General features: G+C 40.2%; 1 protein-coding gene across 1 annotated transcript; it reads left to right on the top strand.

The window, feature by feature from the left end:
- The first annotated feature begins 3,336 nt into the window (after positions 1–3,336).
- On the top strand, positions 3,337–21,548 carry LOC136875785 (toll-like receptor 4). The gene is made up of 3 exons (XM_067149382.2): positions 3,337–4,542; positions 5,368–5,557; positions 21,149–21,548. The coding sequence occupies exons 1-3, from the start codon at positions 3,536–3,538 to the stop codon at positions 21,428–21,430; spliced, it is 1,479 nt and encodes a 492-aa protein (XP_067005483.2). The 5' UTR covers positions 3,337–3,535; the 3' UTR covers positions 21,431–21,548.
- The last annotated feature ends 891 nt before the right edge of the window (positions 21,549–22,439 follow it).

Genomic DNA, 22,439 nt, shown 5'->3' with positions numbered 1-22,439 from the left:
ATAACAGCAGCTGTTATCTTGCGCAGTAGCCTCTAAGCTAGCTTTCTTCATAAGAGTAGCCGCCATCTTGTGCGAGCACCCCTAGGCCGTCTCATGAGGAGCTATGTATAGTCACCATTTTGTGTCTGCCATCTTGCGTAAGCATCCCTAGGACGTCTCAAGGCATCTTGTTTCTCATAAGAGCAGCCACCATCTTGTAGAAATAGATAGCTGCGAATGGCAAAGGGCTTAAGTAGGAATCGAACCGTTGATCTCATCATTAGACTATGTTTTTTCTTGTTCCTGATACTACGAACCTACGTATTAGGCGGAAACATTTTGTCCGTTTTGCTCTACGATGCATCGTTTTCGAGATATTTAACATTTTGCATTTAAGCCTCCAAATTTAATGAATCGAACCTGCACGGCACGTTATACTCTCTACCATAGCTAAACCTGATCATGTTACGAAGACTCGCTTCAATACAAGCTAAAACAGAGCAAATGCCAAAGGGCCTAAGTAGGAACCGAACCGTTGATCCCATCATTAGACTGTGATTTTCTTGTTCCTCATACTGCGAACCTAGGTATTAGGCAGAAAAATTTTGTCCGTTTTGCTCTACGGTGCACTGCTTTCGAGATATTTAACATTTTGCATTTAAGCCCTAAATTTAATGAATCGAACTAGCACGACACGTTAGCCTCTAAGCTAAGAGCAGCAGCCATCTTGCGCAAGCACCCTTAAGGCGTCTCATAAGGAGACGTGTATAGCCGCCATCTTGTGTCCGCCATCTTGCGCAAGCATCCTTAGGGCGTCTCTAGCCATCTTGTGCAAGGACCCTTAAGCCGCCTCATAAGAGCAACCGCCACGCCCTTAAGGCGTCTCATAAGGAGACGTGTATAGCCGCCATCTTGTGTCCGCTATCTTGCGCAAGCATCCTTAGGGCGTCTCTAGCCATCTTGTGCAAGGACCCTTAAGCCGCCTCATAAGAGCAACCGCCATCTTGCGCAAGCATCACTAGGGTGTCTCATAAGGAGCCTTGTATAACCACCATCTTGCGCAAGCATCACAAGGGCGTCTATGTATAGCAGCCATCTTGCGTAAGCACCCTTAAGGAGTCATGTATAGCCGCCACCTTATGCAATTAGCGTCGAGAGAGGACTGCTGTAGAATTTTTCTTTTTAAATTATCCACCACCACATTTCAAAGGTATCTAGCTAAAGATAGCAGCACTGCGTATGACAGGTGACGAATTTACATCTACTGCGATAAAGAGGGCAGCACGGTGCTCTCTGGATTAAAGATGGCGGATGATAGCTGTCAAAAAAGCACGTGGCTATGTTTACCAAACAAGAGCATGTGGAATGTGCCGCCACCACATTTCAAACTAAAGAGGGCAGCACTATGCTCTGTTGATTAAAGATGGCGGATGGTAGCTGTCAAAAAGCACGTGAGTTTGTTTCCAAACAAGAGCATGTGGAATTTTTCAATTTGCCGCCACCACATTTCAAAGGTATCTAGCTAAAGATGGCAGCACGGTGCTCTCTTGATTAAAGATGGCGGATGATAGCTAACAGAACTTTTCAAATTGCCCGCTACTACATGCTTAAGGTAGTAGCCATAAAGAGGGCAGCACGGTGTTCTGTAGATTAAAGATGGCGGGTGATAGGTGATGAAATTGCCCGCATGATAGCAGCACGGTGCTCTATTGATTAAAGATGGCGGATGACAGCTGTCAAAAAAGCACGTGGCTTTGTTTCCCAACAAGAGCACATAGAATTTTTCAAATTGCCGCCACCACATTTCAAAGGTATCTAGCTAAAGAGTACAGCACTGTGCTCTGTTGATTAAAGATGGTGGATGGTAGCTGTCAAAAAAGCACGTGAGTTTGTTTCCAAACAAGAGCACGTGGAATTTTTCAATTTGCCGCCACCACATAGAGGGCAGCACGGTGCTCTCTTGATTAAAGATGGCTGCTGTCACGTGGAATTGTCTGCTACCACAGGTATCTAGCTAAAGAGGGCAGCACTGAGGTTTGCGATGCAAGATGGCTGCTTGTCGAAAAGCATTTTTCAAATTATCCGCCACCACATTTCAAAGGTAAGTAGCTAAAGAGGGCAGCACTGTGCTCTATGGATTAAAGATGGCGGATGACAGCTGTCAAAAAAGCACGTGGCTGTCAAAAAGCACGTGGATTTGTTTATCTCGAGCTAGTGAGGTTAAGTTGGTAGCACTAAGGTTTAGGCCCGCCAAGATGGCAGCACTGCCGATGACAGGTGACGAAAGAGGGCAGCACGGTGCTCTGTAGTTTAAAGATGGCGGATGGCAGCTGTCAAAAAGCATGTGGCTGTCAAAAAGCACGTGGCTTTGTTTATCTCGAGCTAGTTAGGTTAAGTTGGCACTACTGAGGTTTAGGCCCGTCAAGATGGCAGTACTGAGGTTAGCGATGCGTTGTTGTCTGTCAAAAAGCACGTGGCTTTGTTTACTAATCTGTCAAAAAGCACGTGGCTGTCAAAAAACACGTGGCTTTGTTTACCTCATGCTAGTGAGGTTAAGTTGGCACTACTGGGGTTTAGGCCCGTCAAGATGGTAGTACTGAGGTTTGCGATGCGTTGTTGTCTGTCAAAAAGCACGTGGCTTTGTTTACAAATCTGTCAAAAAGCACGTGGCTGTCAAAAAGCACGTGGCTTTGTTTACCTCGAGCTAGTGAGGTTAAGTTGGCACTACTGAGGTTTAGGCCCGTCAAGATGGCAGTACTGAGGTTAGCGATGCGTTGTTGTCGATGACAGCTGTCAAAAAGCACGTGGCTTTGTTTACAAATTCAAATTTCCCGCGGGAGGTGGAGGAGGCATCTGGGAGGCCTCTGGCTGAGGTGGAGGTGGAGGTGGCCACTGGGAGGCCTCTGGCTGAGGTGGAGGTGGAGGTGGCCACTGGGAGGCCTCTGGCTGAGGTGGAGGTGGAGGTGGCCACTGGGAGCCTGAGGTGGAGGTGGCGGCAGAACCCGCCTATTATACTACTGCCGATACCTTCGTTATTCCAGTTGGCGGGCCTCTGATTAACTCGACGATGGTTGCATTTAAGCTATTGAACGTGGTAGCTTTTCTTTAATCACTTGATGGTTGCATTTAAGCTATTGAATGTGGTAGCTTTTCTTTAATCACTTATTGTGTAGTTAAGGATAACATTAAACAGAACTAGTTTCGGATATTACAGTATTTACAAAGTAATATCTTGTTTCTCTTTTCAGGTTTACTGGAAGTTACCCCTATTTTGGAAGTACTTGATCTAAGCAGAAATAAAATCAAACAACTTGATTATGTTCTCCGCACGCCTTTCTTCAAAGGTACGATAAAGGAACTAAATTTGGCAAAGAATATTATTAATGAGGTTGGATTTTCAGGTTGGATAAGGTATGATAATTTAAAGAAAGTAAATTTGTCTTACAATCAAATCAGCTCAGTTGACCTATGGGATATTCCACGGGACAGTGACGTAGATTTGTCGTTCAACAACATCACTGGGTTTCACCATAGCCAATACTTCAGGGTGGATCGAATGGTTCTTGCTGGGAAGAACATTTCCAGTCTCTCCGAGGTGCCTACAATTATTTCTAATGTTGACTATACATTATTACTTGAGCGCTCCATATCACATGTCAAGCTGGTAAATGCCGATGAATACGGATTTATAGTAGAGGCTGTGATTGTTGTGTACTCTGAAGACATGCACAGACAGACCTTCTACTCTACTCTATTAAACCTTACAGAAAATCCATTAAAATTTAATGGATCATTTGCATTTGGGATACGAGCTGAGAATTATTTCGACCTATCGCAAAATCTTTTGAAGGATCTTAATGATGTTCCTTCAGAGATCACAAATGTGGAACAACTCAATCTTTCTCGGAATAGCATTCGTTATATAAATAGACATTTCTTCAAGAACATGAAGCGATTGACTGTACTTGATCTGTCATATAACCATCTAAAACGTGTACAATTAATTCTGTATTCTTCACTTTCCATGTTAGATCTCTCAAACAACTATTTGAACAGGATGAATATTTCGCACAACTCATCGCAAAACAGCACCAAATATTTGAACTTATCCCACAATAATTTCATAAACATACTGAATGTCGAGTGGTCACACTTTAAACAGTTCTCAAAAGTAGATTTAGGAGAGAACAATTTCCAGTGCTGTGGTCCTGAAGGGCAGTACTCGAGAGCAATGTTCTTCCATTATCAAGACAAAATGCTGAACATTAATTCGACCAAAGCCCTCTCCTGCGTAATGTCGCGAAACAGGAGAGTGGAGATGACAAACACGTGGCTCAGTGAGGACCACTGTCAGAATAATTATCATCTCCAAGTATGGGCAGCTTTTGGATGTCTGCTGTTGCTGTCTCCATTGGTGATACATGCCATCGATCTCTTGGACTACTTCATCCACCAGACGGAGAGGGACCTCGCAGAGCAACTCACCCACCTCAAGAAGCAGGGCTTGGAAGAGGATGAGAGGCACGCTCTGGAATGCGAATATGACGTCTTCGTGTGCCACAGGTAAGTCTTATTTAACTGAAGTCAAATAGACAATTTTAATTTTTAATTGCTTTTCTCTCACTCTCTCTGAAATATTAAAAAGGTGGTACTTATTTGATGGTAAAAGTTTGGTAGCACATTGTGAGTACCTGTTCAATGTTTCAGTGTTATTGACAATGAATTCCTCGACTGATGTTGAATAAGCCGTACAGTTGAGAGACGTGTTATTAAGTTAACTTTAACACAATGTCATTTACTTGCTGACAACTTAAAAATCCTCCCGTCATCCTGAATAATTGTTCAGCTCTCAGCAGAGTAGTGCCAACAATGCTGCACTGCCTCAGACTGATCTTCGGATGAATGCGGCACGCATAACTGATTTATAATGCTTGTTGTATCCCATTAGACATGTTTCATATCTACTGGATGATTTCACACACACAGCATGTCTCTGATGTACGGTGTATCTAGAGTTTCTATATAACGTGAACATACGAATGTGTTGGAGTTTACTGTTTGTGGGTATGATATGTGTATTTATTTTTGCCGTTCGCTGCGAGATGGTGCAGATGTGAAGAAGTTGTTTGTACGATAGACCTACCCACCAGAATCCAGCAAACCTAATTTATGGGAATTACTCGCTCGTTTTGAGTTAGACAAAACTATATTTCCCCTGATGTAGTGTTAAAGTAACAAAGGCCAATCGTACTTAAGCCATAAATAACTGTTATTTTTAGTTCAATGAACACAAAACCGAGGCTAAAAGCAGCTCCGACAATGGTAGAGTTTTATCTGCAGATATTTTAGACTTGAATTTAGTGTCAACACCTGTGATTGCCCTTTCAGTCACATGGACGTCGGCTGGGTGCACCACGAGCTGGTACCGAACCTGGAGAACGACGGGGATGGACACCGCCTGTGTATTCACTACCGGAACTTCCCGCTCGGGTCACTCATTGAGCAGAACATCGAGAGCGCGATGAACAAGAGCAGGAAGGTCATCGTAGTGGTGACCAGGGCGTTCCTTAAGAGTTATGTGAGTATCTGTGGTACATTGTTACTGCTGGCTCCGGGGAAGCCAACGGTATAACTATAAACTAGTTTAATTAATCTTAAAATAGTAAAAGGAATGCAGAGAAACCTCGGTTAACTCAATAGACGGGAACAGTAAGTTTATGGTGATTTTTGTGTTGAAAGTTAGAAAATGTCTTACGCAGTAGTTAACATTGAGGTAATATTTTAGGATGTCTGTGTTCAAATAATAAAAGTAGTCGGTAACTTCGGTTAAACGGAAGTCCTGTTCGTGGGGTTTCGGTTAATGGAGGTTTTACTGTATAATTAAATTGATATATGAAATCGTGATTGAAATTATCAGTAAGCGAGAAATTTTTATTCTTCCTGTCAGAAAAATTGTGTCTGTGTGGAAGTTACGGAAGATAACAATGGATGTGAAGTAATAATAAATTGCCTACGTCAGAGTGAATCACGTGCAGCAGTTAGGAAGGTTTCAGACCTTGCTGTTCGGAGAGGACAACCTTGGACACGTCTTAGGGCAATGCGGCCTCTATCATATTGTACCATCTAAGATTGTTGAGCTCTAAAAATGAAACGTTGAGAAGTTGTTGAGGAATGCTCCTGTGTTGCTGAGAATGGATCAGTACGACGTGTTTACGCCCTCTTCTTTTCATCAATCTATAAACGCTGATGTTCATTTAGGACGGTTGCCCTGGTGGCAATTCCTCACCAGATTTTACCTAAACTTTTCTTAACTAAGTTCAGAGTAGTTGGATATTCATCGAATATCCCACTTGGCAAATTATAAATATAAACCAATTTTTCCCCTATTTGTCCCCATGAATCCCACCTCCATCTTCATAATGTGATATATCCTCCTTATAAAAACATCGCTCAACCCTATTGGTCTACTAATGACATTCTATGCCATGTCTGCACTGGCAACTCGGAATGTGTAATTGTAACTGCAATAACACTGAAGTGATTTTGGATACATGAAAGAACTTCAAACCGGAACAGTCGCAAAGAGACCGCTTGTTTCGGAGGGGAGTATCCGTCACCAAAACGCCGTGCAGTAAAAACACAGCTCTGTTTTCTTTGTAGGTTGTTAGTCACACATTAGTCTCACGTGGACTCGAACAGGAACACGTAGCATGAGAAAACTCGTCGACTAAAACATTTCCTTAACATGAGCACGAGCTTGTACACTAAAGTGTGCACTTTGAGATTACCGCGTGACCCTCAGCCGGAGATTCCCAAGAGAGGGTCGGTTTACACTCCATCATCCACCTGGCTGGGCAGCACTCACCTTGGCCGTTAATGGCCAATACTGAAGCCCACAAGGGTCAAGAATATATATTTTCACTGGGGAAATATGATCAGAAATAGTTATGGGTATTATTACTATGATTATTATTGTTACATGTATTGTAGCGGACCGAAGTGGCGAAAGTAGGGTGAAGGGTTTGACAAGAACAAGTCGGAAATCTGCCAAATTTTGAGAACACTGTATATTTTTCCCTTCACCATAAGTTAACAAACTAACACAATTGAGTGTGTGAGTAAGACAAGGGGCTAACCCACAATAATTCGGAAATTGGTTTTATTGTGTTATTTCATAATGGTGGTATCTCTTAGCAATCCTGTGTGCTACTTGTTGTTGTGGGGTAGTTTCTTGTCTGTCCAAATACAGACAGAAATCTGAGGAACTTGAGAAACAGCTGTAGAGATAGTAAGAGAAGGGGCTACCTGAGGCCACTGGAACGGAGGGACGAGAGTGACATGTAGTTACTTTTCTAACCAGAAAATATCATGTGATAGTAGTATGAACAATGTATGTTCTAAAATAATGAGTGCAGTGTCATCATTTTCCCACCAGGTCATTAACCCCTTGTAAGGTCAATGACACCATGACGTCGCGGACACGTGCTCGTGACGTCATGGCCTCGTGTTATTGTTTACAAACAAGACCTCGTGCTCGTGTTTTGACAGCTGTTATCTTGACAGGTCCTAACCTCACTTTTGACCACGTGCTCGTGTTTGGCGCGGAATTTGAATAAGTGAGCGAGGTTAACCAAACGCATGTCATCTTGACAGGTCCTAACCTCACACCACGTGCTTTTGACAGGTGTTGGGCGCGGAATTTTGAAATAAAGAACGTTCCTAACCTCACAGCTGTCATCTTGACGGGACTTAGCCACACACCACGTGTTTCTGACAAGAGTTGGGCGCGGAATTTTGAAAAATGGAACGACTCTAACCTCGCAGCTTACATCATGACGGGACTTAACCACACACCACGTGTTTTTCACAGGAGTTGGACGCGGAATTTTGAAAAAGAGAACGAATCTAACCTCACAGCTGTCACCTTGACGGCACTTAGCCACGTGCTTTTAACAAGTGTGAGGCGCGGAATTTTGAATAAGTGGACGTCCCTAACCTCACACTGTCATCTTGACGGGATTTAGCCACGTGCTTTTAATAAGTGTCAGGCGCGGAATGTTGAATAAGTGAAAGACCCTAACCACTTACTTTCGACAGGTATGAGGCGCGGAATTTTGAAAAGAGAACGACTCTAATCTCACAGCTATTATATTGACGGGACTTAGCCACGTGCTTTTTACTGGCGTGAGGCGCGGAATTTTGAAAAAGTGAACGATCCTAACCTCACAGCTGCTAACTTGACAGGTTTTCTAAACCGAGGACGTGAACGTTATCCAATCAGCTAGTGTAATAAACAGTCATATGCATCTAAGTTTTTTCGGTTTTCGAACAAACGAAATCATAATTTTGTTGTTAATACAATTTGAAGAGCTATCTGTTCTCGATCTCCCAGTCTAGTATTGCAAAGAATAACGGATGTGAGGATCACACTAAATAATAACACCTATCACCCTGTTTAGCTGCAGATATACTTACGGTATGTTATCAGACTGGTAAGCATAGTGTAGAGTTATTTTCTCGTTCTTTTCACCCCCTGATAAAATGTGACGCAAAGGTTTTACTCATCTTTCTTTTTACCCTTTTCGTTATATAAAAAAGAGGTGGGATCGGTAGATGAATGAGGAGGGTGCAGTAAAGGGAAGGTGATACTTTTTGACCATTCTCAAATGTTTACTCACTCATTCAAAACAGGTTTTACCATATAATAAAAAAATCATAATTAGATGGACAAAGGAGTAGGAATCGATATGTGACGTTAATATATTATAGTAAAAATAAAACATTACAGCAATTTTGTGTTATTCATCATCGTCATCATTATTAGTGATTTATTGAATATCCATCCATCCATCCATCCATCCATCCATCCATCCATCCATCCATCCATCCATCCATCCATCCATCCATCCATCCATCCATCCATCCATCCATCCATCCATCCATACATACATACATACATACATACATACATATATACATACATACATACATACATTCACACATACATACATACATACATACATACATACATACATACATACATACATACATAATCATCATAGACCGTTATGCCTTTCAGCGTTCAGTCTGCAAGCCTCTCTTAATATACTAAACGTCCCCACAATCCTCTATTTGCAACTAGTGCTGCAGCCTCATTTAGTTCTCTACCTCTTATCTTGGAATTGTTAGAAACTGACTGTAATCATTGTCGTCTTGGTCTCCCTCTAATTCTCTTGCCCTTCATAACAGAGTCCATTATTCTCCTAGGTAGCCTATCCTCCTCCATTCGCCATACATGTCCCCACCACTGAAGTCGGTTTGTGCGTACAGTTTCATCCATCGGGTTTATACCTAAATTAGCCTTTATCTCCTCATTATGAATACCCTCCTGTCATTGTTCCCACCTGCCTGTACCAGCAATCATTCTCGCTACTTTCATGTCTGTTATTTCTAGCTTATGAATATGATATCCTGAGTACACCCAGCTTTCGCTCCCGTAAAGCAAAGTTGGTCTGAAAATATACGGATGTAAATATAGTTTCGTCCGGGAGCTGACCTCCTTCTTACAGAATACTGTTGATCGCAACTGCGAGCTCACTGCATTATTTTACTACACCTTGATTCAATCTCACTTACTATACTACCAAGCTGGGAGACCACACAACATAAGTACTTTAAATGATCTTCCTGTTCCAGCTTTGTATCTTCAATCTGACATCAATTCTGTTGCATTTCTTACCTACTGACATCAATTTAGTCTTCGAAAGGCTAATTTTCATACCATACTCATTGCACCTATTTTCAAGTTCCAAGATATTAGACTACAGGCTTTCGACACAATCTGCCATTCAGACGAAGTCGTCAGGATAGGCCAGACTGCTTACTATATTTCAACCTACCTGAATCGCCCTGCCACTTGTTACATTTCAGCAGATGATCCATGTAAACTATGAACAACAAAGGTGAAAGATTACAGCCTTTTCTAACCCCTGTAAGTACCCTGAACCAAGAACACATTCTACCATGAATTCTCACTGAAGGCCAATTGTCAACATAAATGCCTTTGATTGATTTTAATAATCTACCCTTAATTCCACAATCCCATCTCACGTTCGAGATGTACTAGCGTGCCCCATACCGTCAATCCCATTTATTAATTAAATTAATGTTGCGATGTTTGAGTACATTTTTCATAATTTTGCCATAGATGGAGTCATTCATGAGTTTGAAAAACGTACTTTCAATGTTTATGTAGCAGGTTGACGATGTTCTGTATTTAAATCCATTTGCGGTTTCAGCCATGCTTCCTGCTTAAACGCGATAATGCGATGAGTACACAAAAAGGAAGGTAAGAATGAGAATTGTGCAGATTAGTAGGGTATGCAAGAGAAACCTCTAACACGAAACCGCGATTAAGATCGTTAGTAGCCAGATAAACATCAAAATGTTTAATTTCATTTTCTGTTAGTCATACAAAATCTTTAATTGGTAATGCCTGTAAGGTCACGGGCTGCTTCCTTCTCCTGTCTCAACAAGGCTACCTGGGAGAGGTACTAGTCATACTCCACAGTCGTATCCCACAATCCAGAGTCTGAAGCTCCAGGACACTGCCCTTGAGGCAGTAGAGGTGGGATCCCTCGCCGAGTCGGAGGGGGAAAACGACTCTAGAGGGTAAACATATAAAGAAGAAGAAAACGCAACAGCCAAAACATATTTGCTGTTGTGAAAATGGGAAACAACGTAAAACTATATTTACAGCTACAGACATGCGGAGGTTTCAAGGTCTAGTTCCATAGCCAAATAGTTGGTTTCCAATTTTTTTTCAGTAACACAACCCCTACACCACGCCATAACTTTTTTAAATATCTTTCTTAAATATCTTATTATAATTTTCAGTACTGTATGGGGAATTGTATGGTACTGTAGGTAAGTGTAAAAGAGCTGCATGCATATGCTGAGTCAAACATCCGGTTATGCCTGCAACGTGCACAAAGAATCTCGCAGTATCTCGTTCATTTCTTTCCATGGCTTCGCTCAAAGCACACACCCACATACAAAAATCTTAAAATATTATTTAATATTCCCCTTTTTCCAAATTAAGTATCTCAGGTAAACAAAAATAAATACTTAAAAATGTGAATGAAGGATTCATCTCGTATGTTTGCTATATCTAAGTTATTTTTACTGTGAGTAGTAATAAAATATGTCCCGCAAATATATTTTTTCTATGTAACAAACAATTCCTTATTTTGTGTTAGTGTTTGGTGTTACGATAGGGAGTGGTAGTAGATTAAATGGCTGTGCGTGTGTGCGTATAACACCAAAGAAGTGGACTAGCGAAAATGAGAAGTAGTAAAGTTTCCACACATACTGTAGCGCTTTCGTTATCATTTATAGTCTGTTGTTATCTTACACATCAGAGAGTTTCAGTGTTCGACTCCATGCATGTAATTTTTTTCTCTTACGGCAACTATGTGTTTTGTACCATGAATCATGTGTTGACTGCACACGAAATGAGGAGTGAGGTAGTTTCGTTTTATTCTAGCATTAATCAGAGGGATTAGGGTTCGAATCCATGTCTGTAATAGAGATTTTTCTAATACAGTTTTTTATTCTGTCAATAAACAGACAGATCAGGGTTAGAATCCATAACTACTGTATAATACAGATATTAATTTTGTCACGGTGGCTATGTGTGTACGTCATAAAACTGATCTTATATTCGCGAAATAAGGAAAGAGGTAGTTTCTCCGTTGACTTTTTGGAGTTCGATTCCATACAATCATCGTCCGCCTGTGTGTCAATTTATATTGTTTCATGAACAACATATCGTGCCCTCCTCCTAACAGATATTTAGGATAATCAAGGTAAACTGTTTCTGTTCAGAAGATGAGGGAATGTATGCTGTCTATTCAAATCTTTATAAAATACATGTATATTTGAAATTATTGAGTATGGTAAGTTAACAACAGACTATGAACGTTCTTAGCACGAAAATTGTTGGTCTTGGAAGAGGGCACAGAACAATGCATTTCCGTTCCTCTGTAACAGGTTTGAACCTGTTCAGATTTTCGACATGTTTAGTCTTATTCAGGTTCCATGAAAAGGGGAGGTTACGCAATGACGTCGTCGGATAGAGACAAAAAGCCTTGCGCAAGATGACGACTGGAAGGGACATTTCACAAGATGCATCGAGAAGGGCATTTCGCTATAAAACTATGCGCTGTAAGTTTGGAGCCACCAAGATGGCATCGGGAAGGGCGATCTAGCTAGATTGTGACAGAAAGGGGAATCCGGACACCCTGTGAAGTTTGCCTCCTTCGTCAATAGTGTCGGGGAAGGGGTATCCAGCAAAATTGTGTTGAGAAGGGCAGCTAGTCTTAAAACTAGGGTCCTCTGAGGTTAAACCTCTCTAAGATGATGTGGGGAAGGGCATCTGGCTTTAAAGCTAGGACCCTGTAAGGATAGGCCCCACAAAGATGGTGTCGGGGAGGGCATCTAGCTCCGTCAAGGTGACAGTTGTGAGGTTACGGCCGTTCACTTACTCAAAATTCCGCCCTCCTACCTGTTGAAAGCACGTGGTTATGTCCCCGTCAAGTTGACAGCTGTGAGGTTAGAGTCGTTCCATTTTTTCAAAATTTCGCGCCCAACACCTGTCAAAAGCATGCGGTGTGAGCTTAGAACCTGTCAAGTTGACAGCTCTGAGGTTAGAGTTGCCCACTTACTCCAATTCCGCGCCTCACACTTGTCAGAAACTAATGGTTAAGACCTGTCCAGATGGCCTCTGTGAAGTTTGCCCCGCTCAGTTATTCAAATTCCGCGGCAAACATGTCAAGAAGACAGCTGTCAAAACAGGAGCACGTCGTCTTGTTTGTAAACAATAACACGTGGCCTTGACTCCAAGGGGTCAATAACCTCGCCAGGGGTCAATGACTTCGTGGGGAAGTGCTGACGCTACATTGCTCATACTACTTGTGATGGTACAAAAAGTAGTGTTAGTGTGAGTAAAATGTCCTGTGAGGGTACAAATAGCAGTGTCAGTGTGTGTAAAATGTTTTGTGAGGAAACAAATAATAGTGTTCGTGTAATTAAAATGTCTTGAGAAGGTACAAATAGTGGTGTTAGTGTGAGTAAAATATCCTTTGAGGGTACAAATAGTATTGTTAGTGTGAGTAAAATGTCTTGTGAGGGTACTAATAGTGGAGTTAGTGTGAGTAAAATGTCCTGTGAGGGTACAAATAGTAGTGTTAGTGTGAGTAATATGCCCTGTGATGGTGCAAATAGTAGTGTTAGTGTGAGTACAATGTCTTGTGAGGGTACAACTAGTCGTGTTAGTGTGAGTACAATGTCTTGTGAGGGTACAACTAGTAGTGTTAATATGAATACAATGTCCTGTGAGGGTACAAATAGTAATGTTAGTGTGAGCAAAATGTCGTGTGAGGGTACAAATAGTAGTGTTACTTTGAGTAAAATGTCTTTTGAGGATACGAATAGTAGAGTTCGTGTGAGTGAAATGTCCTGTGAGGGTACAAATAGTAGTGTTAGTGTGAGTAAAATATCCTGCGAGGGTACAAATACTAGAGTTCGTGTGAGTGAAATGTCCTGTGAGGGTACAAATAGCAGTGTTACTTTGAGTAAAATGTCCCGTGATGGTGCAAATAGTAGTGTTACTTTGAGTAAAATGTCGTGTGAGGTTACAAATAGTAGTGTTAGTGTGAGTACAATGTCTTGTGAGGGTACAAATAGTAGTGTTACTTTGAGTAAAATGACTTGTGAGGGTATGAATTGTAGTGTTAGTGTGAGTAAAATGTCCTGTGAGGGTACAAATTTTAGTGTTAATGTGAGTAAAATATCCTGTGATAGTGCAAATAGTAGTGTTAGTGTGAGTAAAATGTCCTGTGAGGGTACAAATAGTAGTGTTAGTGTGAGTAAAATGTACTGTGAGGGTACAAATTGTAGTGTTAGTGTGAGTAAAATATCCTGTGATGGTGCAAATAGTAGTGTTAGAGTGAGTAAAATGTCTTGTATGGGTACAAATAGTGGTGTTAGTGTGAGTAAAATGTCCTGTGAGGGTACATATTTTAGTGTTAGTGTGAGTAAAATATCCTGTGATGGTGCAAATAGTAGTGTTAGTGTGAGTACAATGTTCTGTGAGGGTACAAGTAGTAGTGTTACTTTGAGTAAAATGACTTGTGAGGGTACATATTGTGGTGTTAGTGTGAGTAAAATGTCGTGTGAGGTTACAAATAGTAGTGTTAGTGTGAGTAAAATGCCCTGTGAGGGTAGAAATAGTGGTGTTAGTGTGAGTAAAATGTCTTTTGGTGGCATAAACAGCAGTATTAATCTGAGTAAGTGTGAAAAACGCAATCGAAACGAAGACAACTGGAAGCATTCATTAGCTAAGAGACTGAGAAACAGTGGTGAAGCTTATGTAAGTGGTAAAGTTAAGAGGCTTGAGCAAGGGAAGGGAATGAGTGAAGGATTAAGTGCGCAGCGAATAATGAAAAGGCCAATGTTAAGTGATGTAATTATTACAAACTATCTTATAATTAAAAATAAAACTGTGTTGTAGTATTTTACAAACTTGCAAATATACGACTTACAAAATGATTTTCTGTTCCGTCTGAATGAACAGAAGTCATGTAAGAGAACTTAAGCAAAAAAGGAAAGTGAGCCTAAAAGGAACGTAACATATTACTATTACCTAGAAAACGTTGAAAGTGTTAGAGTGTGTTTAAAACCTTTTTTGATATCTTTTCTGTATCTAGAAAGTGTGTTTCAGTTGTTAGACGTGAGGTGAATGAACAACAATCATGCTAAAGAGTTGACGATGATTTTAGTGATAATGAAGCAAGTCAATGGATGTACGTCATTTTCGAGGTCATGTTCTGTCCTATCAGTACCACGTCAGGACAAGACATGAACACATGGGAAGTGTTGCAAAAAATAACTGATTGTGAATTTAATTTTGCGTGTTAACAATGAACATGTTTCCTAGGTTTGTTAGCCACTGCAGTAGAAAGAAGACTAACACAAGTGCAGCATAAGCTCGGTGTCATCAATTTATGAAATAGACAGAAATTGTCTGTGGAATGCGAGGAGAATTCTTCATGTGTTTAATGAAAATTTTACATAGGATTAAAGGCAACTTCAAGTTACTCCTGCAGAGTATGCGATGAGTGGAGCGCTGCGGATGTAGATGGTGTCATTTATGCAGTTAGGCTTAATCAAATAAAAGCAGAACAAGGATGCAAAACTCTAACTGACGCCAGAAATGTCCCTAGTGATCACACTTATGAATACTTAGTTGCCACATACGACTTACAGCAGTCTAAAATACCTACGGAAAAGTGCTCTACCTATCTCAGGCAGGTGTGGATGTATAACCGATATGTTCATGCCTGCAACGACTAATCAGGTATCATGTGTATGTGGACAGAAAACATTTCTTATCGCAGATCCTGTGCAATAAATTCATGCTTACAGGAAACATTGGCTGACAACCAGTTAACACAAAAGGAAAGAAACCTCTGGTTCTTTTCAGATTTTTGTAGCGGCCAAAATAATAATATGGTTATCTTTATTCTGTATTACATGTTGTTACATACTGGGAAGTTTGATGAAATAAGGCATTAATTTCTGGTGCCTGGACACACATTTTTGCCAAGTAATAGTGATTTCAGAATGATAGAGAAAACGTCCCGACAAATTGATTGTATTCACACTCTAGAGCAATGGAGAAACATTGTTTATAGAGCCCGGGTCAAAATACATTTACAGTAGCGGACATGGAATGTGCAGACTTCAAGAATTTAAAAACACTCTTAAACCTTGTAGTGAAGGACAAACAAAGTGTTGAGTGTGGAAAAGTACTCAGTAGAAAAATAACAACAATAAAAGTAAAACAAATACAAGCCAGGTTTCCTGCTTCTTAGGTTCGCATACTCACATTCCGAGTAATGTGTAAAAGTTGATATTTTCCGAAAACGATTGGGAGGCATACAAGACCAAGAGATGAAAGTGTTGCTTACAACGATGCGTTGAAACTAGCGCTGGAAAACCTGATTACACTGTACCCATCAGGAAGGGATATTAATCACCTAAAACACAGAGATTTTCTGCGTCTACTGCCATATATTCCAGCAGTGCTTCATGGACTATATTCTAGCCTCAAATCAACTACAAAGAAAGTGAATGGAAATGTTGACAATGAAAACCAAGAAGGGGGAATAAATCTTAATTTACAGTATTACCTTCCTTGCATACGGTATTATTTTCAAACGAACACCAGTTTATTAACGACTCAACTTTAAATGCCATTCTACTCTTACTTTTCTGAGCTACACTGATAAGTAGTTAAATTAAGGACTATAAATTGATATTTAAATTTTCAATTTTGTTGTGTGCCTTGTTTAATCTAATAAAACCTAATTTATCCCGAAGCTTTGTTTTTGTGGGTTAGCCCCTTCTCTTACTCAAGCACTCAATTTTAAGGTAGCATAGAGGAATTTTTGGGGGTACTACGACATCAAAATGTCCTTGAGGTGTATGTGAAGGTGATCCAAGAGCTGCACGGTATCTACGTAAGTCTACTAAGGTGAAAACAACTGAAGGTGTTTTAATCAGGATTCATGTTGATGTCGGTGTACATCATGGGCCGGCATTGAGCCTCGCACTGTTCACCACTGTCCTTAAGTTGCTGACAGAGCAGTTACAGACCAGCCATGTCACATACGTTATTCAGAAGATATTATTTTTATTGTTAGTAAAGTGAGGAGGTTGAGGTAGTCTTGGAACGATGGCGAACTATGCTAGTAGCAAGTGGATTGCGAATAAGGCTCCACAAGGCACAGTACATGTACTTCAACCATGGGCAGCGCGGAGAAATGAGCACACAACACTGTCTACCGGCTGGAAAACTTCTGCTGATGACCGACAAGTTCAAGTATCTCGGACCAGTGATCACAACTAATGCTAATATCGACTCAGCTGTTAGGAACCCCTCAGTGTTGGCTGGACTATATAGTGGCCGCTTACTGGTGTTCTGTGTGATAAGCGGAAGCCAGTCAAACTGAAGGGCGAAGTTTACCAACGCCACTGTCCTGCCTGCCCTCATGTACCGCTCCGAATGTTGAACAAGACATAAGAAGCATAACCACCGACGTCATGTCACAAGGATGCGATGCGCATGATACGATAGTCTGTGGCGTCGCTCTGCGTGACAAAGTCCGCAATGAACATGCGAAGTCATGTTTTAAAACTGTTTCCTAGAGAGGCAGAGGACGTCTTAAGGGAACATGGAAACGAAATGTAGAGGCAGATTTAAGGAAAAGTGACGTGGCGCTAGAATGTGGGACTTATTCTGTTAGAGCCAGACAAGCTCCAGATAGCAAATTTAAGGGCACATATACGGCCTGAAATGAAGAAGATGCCAATATTCCTATTTATTGAAGGGATAATCTATATGCTAAATAAATTTAAAAAATTTTGAGTGGTTAGGAATTTTATCAGGTTTCGATATTTTCTAAAAAAATTAGGCCAGTGCATTTTAACTTACCCAAAACAAATGTCACATTATGTTTGTATATCGTAGTCATATACAACGTTAAAGGAGGAAATAGGTTTATTGTACTTCTCAAAGTATGTATTCTATCTCACGCTGAAGTATTGCACGGAGAAACAATCACCAATGATCGGAATACTGACCAATGGGCAGATATGAATATTGAAAATCTTTGAGGTCTCCAATGTTATCGGAAGCAATAAAAGGTACTTCCTGTGTTTTGAGGACAAGTAGTCTGAATTCTCATAAGAACTCACCTTATTAAACCTGAAAATTCCAACATTGGTTAAGTTTCTCAAGCAGTTGGCCTAAGTTCTAAAAGATATATAGAATATAATCAATGATTTACCAATACAGTCTCATTTTCTACAATATTTACGAAATAAGGCGCATTCAAATTCCCTTTCACATCTTTCATTTCTTTGCTGATGAACGGTCATACATTTCGCCTCGTGCATGCACAAATCCTCTACGGCAAACGATGGAACTTGGAGGAAGGGCTCGACATTCATTTATTTATTTTAATGTCGTCGTCGTAGTCGGCTGCAACTCGTATCCGAGTAAACATAGTTTTGGCACACTCGCAATGCTTTGTTTATATGTTTCATGTGACTTAGTAGCCCAGTGTTTGCATGAAATACGTAGACACAGATCACACGAAATGGAGGAGGAGGGCGGAGCTGAGCTTGACGGTTTTCCTCGTCACGTCGTCGTCGTCCCTCTTCAAACACAGAAACTCATGTAGAAACTGTGCGGAGCCGAAGTGTGTGATTCTCAGCAAACATATCCCAGGATCGACTGTTAATTGCAACTCTTTTTATAGTATGCTTTAGCTGATCCTTGAAAAGCCTCAAAGGGGCTCCATGAAGTCTTGTGCCGGAACAGCTTTCACCATACAAAAGTCGAGGATGATGCCTGTTTTCACTCGTGCGATGGGCGTGCCCTATCCATGTGACGCGGCGGCTATGATGGTTTGTTTTAGCGTTGTTATAAGAAGGCTCATAATTCCTTCTGGTTCTTATAGTGATGTGTTTCCTTTTAGATATTTTCGATAATGTTAATGGATTCATCTATTGGTATATTGGTATACATGTTGGTGATGTTATTTTTAGCTATTTAATTACTTCTAGGGTGTTTTAATTGACCTACCTTCTTTAAGTGAGGTTTTTTATGTTAGTACTTGGTTGAGTTGTTTGCTTAAATTGTAACTTGGCGCATCTTAGTAATTTACTATTGGTTTAATGGGACATGAGTTTTTGTGTGTTTGTGGGAGGGCTTTTCGAGTAGAGAGTTTGGGATTGTTGAATGTAAGGATTTCTTTTTCTTGTTTTGTGGGTGTTGCACAAAACTATCCACTGAGCACTTCCAGGCGACAGTCCGGATACAGTGTTTGAAAACAACGGACTACATTTCAGCAGTTTAGTGTACCAGGAAAAGTTGATTTCAAAGAGCATGAGGTATTTATGAGGGGTGCCTAGTCCTTAGGAGATGGTACAGAGAGGGAGGATCTCAAGGCGAAATAATAGATATTATAACTTTCTTCCCTTTAATCAAACTCTGGAAGGTCACCCTATTATATCTTCGAATCATAGATATTTACTAGAAAATAAATCCCAATTTCAACAACGGAATATCGAAAAATTAAGTTGATCAAGTAAAATTCCACTGAATAATGTCCTTTTCAATGAATTATATCCATCATGACTTTCATGGCATAAATGAATAATAAACCACGTTGTAAGTAAGTAAGAAATCCTAAAGTCCTTTCTATTAGCACTTGTGATTATGTTTTATACATAAATTAAATAAAGTGAAATTTGTAATTCCTTCTTGTGAGCACATCAAAACTCAAATATGAAACGCTTGAAATTAAATCTGATCTTCTGGTATAAAGTTCTGAGTATTGTCCTATTTTTTGTAACTTATTATACACTTTACGTAAATATTGCAAATTAAGAGTTTATGATACACTTTCACTATGAATGAAGCACTCAATTGAAATCCAATAAGTGAGAACATACGACATTACGAGAGCACACTGTTATTTGAAACTCTGTCTTTACTTTTAAGAGTTGTAAAGCGTTAATTTTCCAAGTTTATAAAATATTAAGTAAGTGAGCTTTTGAATAGAGTTAATGTTCTTTGTCAGTAATGACACTGTTTATAAAAGTTTTGTTCAAAGTTATAATTATGTTTTTGAATGGAAAAGACACTGATATCACCTGACATACGTCTTCTTGTTGAACTCAGCTAGCAGCAAACACCACGATGTACCATAGTACCACGTCCCTGGAACTGTCCCTCGTAGTACCAAGTCCACGTACCGCGATGATCAGCATCAAATCTCTGTCGTCTCGGGTAAGGATTTCTCGTGTTAATAAAAGAGTGTCTTTAACACGAGAAAGTTCAACTTACTACGCCACTAATAAGAGTGTCTTGTGTTGAAATGTGCACCATTTCATTTGCACTGTTAGAACTGATTATAAGTGTCTCATAAATAATCACCATTCACTGGATGAGAAATATGTCGAAGCCTGTCTCTTTTCGTAAGTTGCGATGAGAAAACACACTTCCATGCATAGTTCAGTTTGTCACTTACTGCACACTGTTCGTATTGTCAAGAATAACTTTCATTCGAAGCACAGTTTATCATAGATAAGTGCAAAAGTATTTCATTAAGTTAATACGGTGACGGTTGAATACTAATGCAGTCATTACTTGTTCATACTTGTTCATATTATCACCAACTCTCAGTCATGGACAGGTTTACACAACGTAAACAATACTGTACACATATACGCATGATTTGAGTCATTTGATAGAGTCCGAGGATGTTCTTGTAGAACGGAATGTGCCATTCTTTGTTTAATGGTAAGTATTTCTTTTACAGGTATTTTATATTTAATTTATATTGAAGTTATGTGTCTGATATACTGAAAATTATGGGTCATTCTTAACAAAATATGGAATATAAGCAATGTTTTATTAATATAGTCTCCTTTTAAAATATTTAAAAAATAAGCCACATTCAATTCCCCAGTCACATTTTCTCTTCATTGCTGATGCGCGGCCGTACGTTTCACATCGTGGGTGCGGAAATACTCTACAGCAAATGATCGAACGTTGAAGAAGTGTTCAATATTGTTTTCTTTTCAGTGCACCACGTAGGAATAGACGTGTAATTCACAATTTCATTCATTACGGAATTCGCAACATTTAGCAGAACAATACCTACAATGCATGTGTAAGTCCTGACAGTTACAAACAGCACAGCAATACATTCAATGTGAGAAAGTGTGATAAACTAAAATCTTATCACATGACCATCTAACACACAAGAACCAAAAGGGCGGGTAAGCTTATGCGGGTTCTGGAGCGTTTACAGCGAGTAGAGGCAAAACACAGCAGTGCGGCAAGTGCATGGCTATGCCTGCAAGTGAAATATGACTGTATTTTTATACGATCTTGGGCGAACGAGACAAAGGACGAATCCTAGCAGTGTTCATATGTTTGAGTGCATATTTAATTTGTGAGTAAAATATTAATCATCACAATAGCAATAACAACCTAAAACTCATCTTCTGTTGTGGTTTGTGTCTGTTTCAGTGGTGCATGTTGGAACTCACTTATGCCTGGATCAAGATGGTTTCCGAAGGGAGAAATTACATAATAGTAATTGAACTGGAGAGGTTGCCCAAGGACAAGCTGCCACCAATACTGAGCTACCTCATGCACTCGAGGACGTACCTTGAGTGGCCTAAGGAGCCAACAGATGCTCTTAAGCAAGAATGTTGGAGAAGGGTGCTTAAGGCCTTGGGCAAGAGTCTCAGGGATAGACACCAAGAGCAACAAAATGGCTCTGAAGATATCCAAATTGACTGCCAGTGACGGACACGTTCTGACAAGTTAATTTGGTTAGTGTGCGATCTTCCGAGGTGAAAGTCTTTACTTTCAGTTTCAGATCAACAGAGCCATTTCGTAGTCCGCGTTTTTGTGGCATAAATAAATAAATAAATAAATAAATAAATAAATAAATAAATAAATAAATAAATAAATAAATAAATAAATAAATAAATAAATAAATAAATAAATAAATTCTTCCAAAGTGACTACTTCTTTTTCCTTAGTATGTATGGTACTAATTCACGATGCAGTTAAAATTCCGTGCCACCATTCTATACCGCAATAGGTATGGTGGGAATTGTTTGCAGACATATTACCCTAGTTTGCTTGTTGCGCCACTCGGAGACGTACGCGCACAAATAATGACAACCCCTCTATTAAGCTGCTGAGAGCATCTCTTCTTATCCGCAGCTTGGTTATCCCTTATGACGTGGAAGGTGTAAAAGGAAACGCAGTGCACTCTGCAGTTTGAGTTGTGAAGTACCGGTGATGAAGAAGTCATAAGAACAGTATTTTGGATCAGGGATTCAAATATTGACAATTCATATGCCCTGGCTGTACTCTAACATGTTATTGATAGGATGAATAAAGGCTGGGTGAAGTGGAGAGCAACAGGGTTTCTCTGTGATAAAAAGGCACCGCTTCATACGAAAGGAAACATCTACAGGACAGCTGTTCGTCCAGCCACGCTACAAAGCTCTGAATGCTGGGCGACAAATAAGAAGGAAGTCCGGGTGTGACCAGGCTGGACTTTATTCACTAAACTCAGAAAAAATAAAAGAAAGCCGACTCTGATTTTAGGTCAGGTTGAAAGGGGACCAGAGGGTGGCGGTAAAGGGTGACAGCACTGGGTAGAAGACAATAAGATGGTGAGATAAAATTATGAGGGACTGATTCCGGTCGGGCCCCAGACGACAAGTACTGGATATGAGCTGCCGGAGAAAACGATACCATTTGAATGGGACGAGACGTGGAATAAGAGAAATAAGACAAT

Source organism: Anabrus simplex, chromosome 6 (assembly GCF_040414725.1).
Source record: "Anabrus simplex isolate iqAnaSimp1 chromosome 6, ASM4041472v1, whole genome shotgun sequence".
In the NCBI taxonomy this organism is placed as follows: Eukaryota; Metazoa; Arthropoda; class Insecta; order Orthoptera; family Tettigoniidae; genus Anabrus; species Anabrus simplex.
The sequence above is the reverse complement of the archived record's forward strand: the minus strand, read 5'-3'. Positions and strand labels throughout refer to the sequence as shown.